Source organism: Orycteropus afer, unplaced genomic scaffold (genome assembly GCF_000298275.1).
Source record: "Orycteropus afer afer isolate SDZICR_OR568_19922 unplaced genomic scaffold, OryAfe1.0 scaffold00336, whole genome shotgun sequence".
NCBI lineage: Eukaryota > Metazoa > Chordata > Mammalia > Tubulidentata > Orycteropodidae > Orycteropus > Orycteropus afer.
The window spans coordinates 281931-291221 of record NW_006921923.1 but is presented as its reverse complement, the minus strand read 5'-3'; the positions used below and the strand labels follow the sequence as shown (position 1 = coordinate 291221).

The 9291-nt window shown below is 34.8% G+C and overlaps 1 protein-coding gene across 1 annotated transcript in view; it reads right to left on the bottom strand.

Moving 5' to 3' along the window:
* RADX (RPA1 related single stranded DNA binding protein, X-linked) overlaps positions 1-9291 on the bottom strand; it is a 77882-nt gene that overhangs the window by 18095 nt on the left and 50496 nt on the right. Inside the window, exon 12 of the mRNA XM_042782483.1 lies at positions 2635-2925. Coding sequence (XP_042638417.1) covers positions 2635-2925 — 291 coding nt within the window. The remainder of the gene's footprint in view (positions 1-2634; positions 2926-9291) is intronic.

Here is a 9291-nt window from a genome sequence, read left to right as displayed (position 1 = left end):
GACGGCACATAACAACAACAACATGATAAATCTGTCACTTTCCCTTCTGATATTCAGCTCTCATTTTATCCAGCATCAGAGAATATCTATTGTTCAGGTACTACTTAGAGAACAGTAGTTCTCAATCTTTTTTCTACTATTGCATACCTGACAAATAGAACACATTCCTGCCAGTGGTTCTCTGTGGCCCTTAAAAAGGGCAGAGAATGTACCAGAATTTCAAGGAGTGTGGGTAGATCTCCCTCAAATGATTTTGATAGGACACTCCCTCCAACCAATTTTGATTGAGAATCACTGGATCTAGCACCATTCATCTTAATTCTCTAGAGTCTATCTCTGTGTTAAGTTAAACTTTTTGAGAGTTAAGTTTTATATTTATTACATAATTATAATTAAAATGAAAATATACTCCTTTACAGAATTACCTACTAAGATATGACTAATGATTATATACTGATTATATACTGTAAGGCTGATGCTAGACTCAACTATCTGAAGAGCATTTATGTACCTTTAAAAAAAGAAAATTGCAGTTGAAGATATCAACCCACTTTGCTATTCTGTGTAATTTATACAGTAATTTCATACAATAAGTTCAAGATTGATTTTTGTTCAAGGAAAGAAAAATAACTCTTTCGTATGAATGTTTTCTCTGCCATAAGAGATATGTTTAGAGACTCAGAAGGCTTGATTTCTGTCATGGTCTTGCCTCTACTTAGTCAACGCAATAGACTAAAATACATCCAAGTTTGTTTTAACTTTAAAATTAAACATCTAATCAGCAAAAAATCCCACTTACTCCCAGAAAGCTCACAGAAATTTACTACTAAGTGGTAGTGGTTATTGACAGGTACCTAGTAACATTGACTTTTTCTGTTTCCTTTAAATATTCTATTTTGCTTTATCCATAAACAGCATATTGTCCACTATCCTTTTTACCCTGTAAACCACCTTAATCTACTTAAAAGCAAGTCGGATATAAAATCTAAACAAAAATATCATACTTCTAACATGAATTAGAGTTGGGAGTTAGAATGATAAATTTACCTTCTTTACGTTTGATTCCTACTTTTGTAACCACAAGCTATGAAAGTTTACAATTACTTGTAAGACAGCTGAGATATCTTAGACAATCTGTTTTAATGGATCAGTAACATATTAAAAGGAAGAAAAACATTCAATTACCATGTTTCCAGATAAACTCATCATTTCTATGATTAGCTCTTTTTTGTGTGTGAGATATGGGAAATTTTTGCTACAATTTGTGTTTCATAGGTATAAAACTAAGGTTGATAAACTACTCAAAGAGATCAAGTAATAAAATCTACTGAAAAGTAGCATTAGAAATTTAGGTATGACATAGTCAGTGGAAATTCATACTTTTCATAGATTATACACATATACAAAAGGAGCCTTGGTGGCTCAACGGTTAAGTGCTCATCTGCTAACTGAAAGGTTGACAGTTAGAACCCCTCAGAAGCACCACAGGAGAAAAGACTTGGCAATCTGCTTCCATAAATATTACAGCCTAGGAAACCCTATGGGGCATTTCTACTCTGTCTTATACAGTTGCTATCAGCCAGAATTGACTCAACTGCACACAATAACAAAAACATACATATACACACTAACATGTACATAAATATACAAGTGATTTCATTACTTGGTCTCTTCTAGTAGTTTAGTAATCTTAGTTTTGTATCTGGGAGCTCTGGTAGCATAGTGCCTAAAGCATTTGACTGCCAACCAGAAGGTTATATATAGGAGTGGGAGAGAGTAAGGGGGTAAAAAGAATCTTGATAAAGTCGAGCAATTCTTTTAGTACTACAGATCTAAAGCATCCATGAACTGCATTTTATTTCAGACATTGAATAATTTAATTTGTTCTTGTCCCTTTATCTTAGAGAAATCAGACCTAGTACTAAGATCTTCTTTTAATACACAAATATACATATTTTCCCCTTGACTCCTATAGTAACCCATTTTAGCTTTTTTTGAAGTATTTTTTTTCTGTACAATTTACATTTATTAAAAACAAACTTAGAAAACAAATCTAACTTAAAAATTTTTGGTAACTTTAAAGCTCTGTAAGTTCTATAGCTACTTCTCACTTTGAACAATCTGGGAAAATTGGTTATACTTTTTAGCTTGTCGATACAACTCTTTTCAACAGCGTCTCTTTGTTTGACCTACATTATTTGAGAATATTATTTTCTTCAGGAGTTAAGCAGACCTCTGTTCATAGGGGCTTCTCTCAATTAGTATCCTATTTTCTCTTTAAATTACACTTTACCCTTCAGTGATTTAGATATACTGAGAAAAAGGCAGAGGATATAGACAAGAAAGTGGTAGCTAAGTAAGAATAGAACCAGTCTTAGTAGCAGGATAGTCAGGAGTGAGGAAAGGTCCCCTGGTTCCTATCGTCCCTCCAAATACTTTCAAATAGACTTGAAAGTGTTTAAAATAAGGCCACAGTTAGACCTTCATTTCTTCTAGAATTAGTGCTCCATTCCCTTTGTTTGAGCCAAAAAAAGGCCTCCCACCTTAACTTCAATTTTTAAAAGCAAAATATTATCATCTATATTTAAAATATGTCAAATTAATAATATTCAAAGAGAAGAATAGCTGACTTACCTAGGATAGTTAATTCAAAATGTCCAATACTGCAGGCACTCTTAATATCCTCAAGTTTTGGGGACCCTTCTTCCGGGGGTATGTATTTTGAAGGTTGAGTATTATACTGCTGAGTAAGAAATGTACTGTATTCAGAATTAAATCTCCGTGGAATACTTTCAGGATAAACATGGCTGTAATGTAGGTGATCTAGTAGACCAAACTTTCTCTCTCTCCACAGCTGACTCTCCCACTTATGATTTAAAGTTTTTCTGGCTTTCCCTATGAGGTGAGGGCTTATGCTTTCTCGACCTGTTAAAGACACAAAGAAACAGACACAGTTGACCTCTACACTAAACAAAGTGAGTCATTTACTTTAAGAAAGCACATATTAATGAGAAATTGTTTAATTATCTTAAAATCAAATAATAATAATAATAATAATTTTTAAAAAATGCTATTGAGTCAATTCTGACTGACGGCAACCCCATTGGATTTCCAAGGCTGTAAATCTTTACAGAAGTAGATTGCCTCATGTTCCTCTTGCAGAGAACTTGTGGATTTGAACTGCCAACCTTGGGGTTAGCGGTCAAATGCCTTACCTACTATCCTACCAGAGCTAAATTGAGTATCCCAAAGAGTATTAAAGTGAAGAAAGAATTAAATTCATTTTCAAAAGACTCCAAAATATTAAAAGTGATAATGTTTTCTCTGTTATTGGAATTATGAAGATTTGTAATTATCTTCTCTATAATTTTTCTGTATTTTCTAAATGCTCTTAAATAAACATATATTACTTTTATATTCAGGAACAAATTCAAGTGAAATAAAATTCTTGAGAATAGAACCCTAGAACTCACTGCCACTGAGTCAATTTTGACTCATAGTGACCCTATAGGACAGAGTAGAACTGCCCCATAGGGTTTCCAAGGCTGTAAATTTTTATGGAGGCAGACCCAAAGCCTGGCAAAGGTACCACTAAAAAATAAAATTACAGACCTATATTCTAGTCAGCAGAATTCAACAGCATATCAAAACTATAATACATCATGACCAAGTGAGATGCATACAGGGATGCAAGAACAGTTCAATATTAGAAAATTAATCAATGTAATTCACCACATAAATAAAACAAAGGAAAAGAATCATACGATCAAATGCAGACAAAGCATTTGATAAAATCCAACACTTTTTCCTTTTAAAGCTCTTAGCAAAATAAAAACAGAAAGGAAATTCCTCAACGTAATTAAGGGCATATATGCACAACCAACTTCCAACATTATTCCCAATGCAAAAAGACTGAGACCCCTCCCCTTGAGAACAGGAATAAGACAAGGATACCGTTTATCACTCCTCTTATTCAAAATTATACTGGAAGTCCTAACTACAGCAATAAGGCAAGAAAGGAAAATAAAATGTATCTAAATTGGAAAAGAGGTAAAATTATCCTTACTCACAGATGACATGATCCTACAGATAAAAAATCTCAAAGCCTCCACAATATAGTTACTGGAACTAATAGAAGGGTTCAACAATGTGTTAGGGTACAAAATCAACACACAAAAATCAGTTGGGCTCCTCTATGCTAACAAGGAGGACTCTGAAAAGGAAATCAAGAAAACAATACCATTTACAGTAGCCTTCAAAAAGATAAAATACCTAGGGAAAAGCCTAACCAGGGACGTAAAAGACTTACAAAATCAAAACTAAAAAACACTACTGCAAGAAACCAAAAGAGATCTACATAAATAGAAAAACATTTCATGCTCATGTATTGGAAGACTTAACATTGTGAAAATGTCAATAATAACAAAAGCAATCTATAGATATAATGCTATACTGATCAAAATCCCAACATTCTTTAATGAAGCACAAAAACTAATCTCCAACATTATATGGAAAGGAAGGAGAGCCCAATAGCTAAAGCAATATTGAAGGAAAAGAATAAAGTAGGAGGCCTGACACTTCCCAATCTTAAAAGTTACTATACCAGAGTACTCAAAACAATGACAAACACATGGACCAATGGAATAGAATTGAGAACCCAGAAGTAAACCTTTCCTTCTATGGGCAGCTGATCATCAACAGAGGGTCAAAGTCCATTCAATGGGGGAAGAAACAGTCTATTTAACAAATGGTGCAGGCAAAACTGGATATCTATATGCAGAAAAATGAATCAGGATCCATACCTCACACTATGTACAAAACTAATTCAAAATGACTCAGAGGCCTAAAAGTTAAAGCAAAAACTGGTGTTCTTCTTTCCTTTATTTAGATCTAAATTCCCATTTAGAATTACAACTTTTCTTCAGACGAAAGAACTTCCTTTAATGCAGGTCTTCTGGTGATAAATTCTTTCAGCTTTTGTCTTTAATTTCAAAAAGATATATTCAGTGAATATAGAATTCGAGGTTTAAGTTTTTTTTTTCTTTCAGTACTTTTAAGTGTTGCTCCCTTGTCTCTTGGTTTACATACTTCCCGAAGAGAAATCATCTTTGCTCCTTTGCATGTAATGTGTCTTTTTTCTTTTCCTTTTGGTTTCTCTTAAGATGTCTTTGTACCACTGGTTTTCAGCAATTTGATTTTGATGTGTGTCTTGGTGTGGTTTTCCTCTTCTTAGAGTCTGTTGAGCTTCTTATATCTGTGAGTTTAAATTTTCATCAAATTTTAAGTTTTGGTCATTATTTCTTCAATTATTTTCTGTCCATCTTCCCCATTTTCTCCTTTTGGTGACTCCAATTACATGAATATTAGGTGGTTTGATACTTTTCCACAGGTTACTAATGCTGAGTTCATTGTTTTCCCATCTGTTGTTAGTTCTGTCCAGTGTATTTTTCATTTGAGATACTGTATTTTTCTTCTCTAGGAGTTTAATTTTGGTCTTCTTAAAAATCTTCCACTTCTCTCATTACCCTCATGTTTTCCTCTACATCTTGAGCAAAAGGAACATCTTCATAAGAGCTGTTACTCCATTATCTATCATTACCACCTCTGTTTCCATGGACTGATTTTCGCCTTAGTTGTTGCTGTTAGCTGCCACTGAATTAGCCCCCAACTGACTGTGACACCATGCACAATGGAATGAAATACTACCCCATCCTGCACCATCTCCATGCGCTTGTGGATCATACTGTTGTGATCCACAGAGTTTTCATTGGCTGATTTTCAAAAGTAGATCCTCAGGTCTTCCTAGTTCATCTCAGTCTGGAAGCTCCACAGAAACCTGTTCTGCATCAAGGCAACACTCAAGCTTCCAGTGACAGAAGGGGGTAGCTGCACATGATGTGCATTTGCTGAAATTGAATCCAGATCTCTTGCATAGAAGATGAAAATTCTACCACTAAACCTGGTTTCCTGCTTCTTTACATGACTGGTAATTTTTTTTTAGACACTGGCCATTATGAATTTTCAATGTTAGGTGCTCTTGGAGTTCCCCTCCCTGCACTGGGGCCTGGATAGTGAAACTGGGCAACTGTAGGGCTCATGTTTTCATCTCCCTTCACTCAGGAGTCACAATAATAAGCTGCCTTTTGTCCAATGTCTGCAAAAAGTTGTTTAATATATTTTGTCTAGTTTTCTAGTTCTTTATAATGTGTGTGTATTTATGTATGTATGTCAGGGTATGTGGGAGCAATTCCTATAGCAGTTAATATTGCATAAATAGAAACGATACTATCTTTGCCTACATTCTTGAGTTGAATATCTCATTTACCTTTAGTCTTTTTCTTATTCAAATGAGTTACGTTAAGGCTTCCTTAAAGTGATACTCCTTCTGAGTATCACTTTAGCTGAATCTCCCAAGTTTTGATATGTAGCAATTCTTTTGTCCTTAGGCCTGAATATTTTATAATTTTCTTTGGATTTCTTCTATAAGTAATATTTTTTCACAAGCTTTAAAAAAACACCATAATTTCTTTTTGATTTCTAGTTTAAATTGCACTGTGGTTGAAGGATGGAATTAGTAGGGACGTTCATTCTTTGGAATATGTTGACAGCGTTCTTTGTGGGCCTACAAAATATTCTATTCTTTGTTGGGTTAATGGTTCTATGTATATCTACTTCATCAAGTATGTATATAAGTATATATAATTTTTTATTTCCTTTTTCTATTATTTTTGGAGAGGAGTGCACATTATGTGTGTTTGTCAATTGCTTCTTTTAAATCTACTGGCTTATCTACATTTTTGAGATTATATTATTAGATGTATAAAAATTCATAGCTGTCATCTTTATAAAAAGTTCCTTTTATCATTCTATGTATTCTATATAGTCTTTTATCTTATCATTTATAACTTAAATTCTATTTTATCTCATATTAATACCCCTATACTACCTTAGCAGGGAACTCGGTAGCATAGTGCCTAAAGCACTTGACTGCTAACCAGAAGGCTGGCAGTTAAAACCCACCAGCCACTCCTCGAAAGGAAGGTTGGGCAATCTACTTCCGTAGTGATACCATCTTGGAAACCCAAGGAAGGGTCACTATGAGTTGGGTCTGACTCAATGGCAGTGAGGTATATTACCTTTGTTTTGGTTAGTATATGTCAGGTACATTTTTTGCAATCCATTTATTGTCAACTTTTCTATATAATTTGGCTAAAATGTGCTTCTTATACATAGCATATTACTGGAATAATTTTTAAAATTGAAATCTGAAAGCTTAACATGTTTACATTTATTTAAATTTCTGATATAGTTGGACTTATTTCTGACATGCTATTTTGTGTTTTCTTTTAATCATGATTTTTCTTTGCTTTTTTCCATTTTTTTCTGCCTTCTACTGTACTAATCGAGGTGCCCTGTTGGCTTGTGCCTAAGGCACTTGACTGCTAACCAGAAGGATGGCAGTTCAAACCCACCAGCCACTCCTCGGAAGGAAGGTTGGGCAATCTACTACCATAGTGACACTGCCTTGGAAACCCAAGGAGGGGCCACTATGAGTCGGATCTGACTCGATGGCAGTGAGTTTGTTTTTTGCTTCTTTACTGTACTAATCAAATTTTCATAATTCCCCTGTCTCATCTTATATACACCATGTCTCTCAATTTCTCTTTCACCTTTTCAATGTTTTTACTAAGTGGTGTGATCTCCTCCATATCTATCTTCCAAATATACTAATTCTCTTTTCATCTGCATTTATCTATTCTTCAATGTGGTCAACTTTCTATCTATCAATCTGCTCTATCTATCATCTCTGGTTCCTTTTCAATTCTGCCAGTTCTTTTTTTCCATACTGATCAGTTCTTGACTTATAGTTTCTATTTATTCCTTTAAATTTTTGAACACATAGCTATTTTAAAGTCTCTTTCTTACTGGTCTAGTATCTCTATTTCCCAGGTTATAAATTTTTCCATTTGCTAATCTGATCACGTTGCCTCAAAGTAGTTCATTTCCTTGAGATAAAAAATTTGTAAATTTTTTAAACCATGATTTCATTTTCTATATAGGTTGTTTTCCATGGGATTCCTAAGCATCCTAGTTATAGAAGCCTTTCTTTGAGACAGTTTCACACTTGCCTTTTCCAAGACCTTAGGAGTGTCTCTGCTTTTTGGGCCAGATATTCATTTTAATTTTGTAGTTCAGTGTCTTCACCATTTTATTCATGCTAAATGTAACCACATACCTCCATGTTGTATAGACTTGGTATTTTAATTTCTCTGAGGTGACTTTTTCTTTCCAGTGGCCCAGGGGAGACAGGAAACTCAATGATATTTCCCTATGCTTGTGGGCATAATTTCTATGGCTCTTCTTAATCTCCCAACTTTACATCAGTTCTATTTATTCACATGCAGGAGGCCTCTAGCCTGGACTCTCCTTCCCATATGGTTATTATTCCTCAGCCCATAAGCATTAAGGCATCTAGTTCTGAAATTCCCATAAACAGTTTTAGTTTTAGTTCATACTTACTATTGAATTTAAGTTCTTTTTTGTTTGTTTTGTTTTTGGTATTGGAAGATTTTTTCATTCTTGTTTTGAGCTTGTTGTTATGTGTCATCGAGTCGGGCACAACTCATAACGACCCCTCCTTGGGTTTCCGAGGCAGTATCACTATGGAAGTAGATTGCCCCATCTTCCTTCCGAGGAGTGGCTGGTGGGTTTGAACCGCCAGCCTTCTGGTTAGCAGTCAAGTGCTTTAGGCACTATACTACCAGAGCTCCCAGTGTTCTGAGCTTAGTTTAGTTATATATTCATTTAGTAATTTTCACCCTTAATTTCTGGGTGGTCTTTTTTTTTTTTTTTTTGAGTGGGGAAGATCCAAGATCTTTTGGCAGGTTTTCAACCTGCCAGATTGACTAGAAATCAATACCTCCTTTAACTTCTGGTCTAGCAGGCTCTTTTTTGATTTACTTCTTCCTCTAGACTAAGATGCAATCAATTCTATTTTCATTTCAGTTGCAAGTGGGGAACTGAGAAACTTACAGCTCAACAAAAGTTTTCTCCAAAACAGTATGGTATAGGAAGGAAAAGATAAGATTAATTTCAAAAATGACTTCCTATGGGATAAAAAAAATTATACAAAATACACAGTGCAGTGGGAGCTCTGGTAACATAGTGCCTAAGGCACTTGACTGCTAACCAGAAAGCTGGCGGTTCAAACCCACCAGCCACTCCTCGGAAGTAAGGTTGGGCAATCCTACTTCTGTAGTGATACTGCCTCGGAAACCCAAGGAGGGGTCA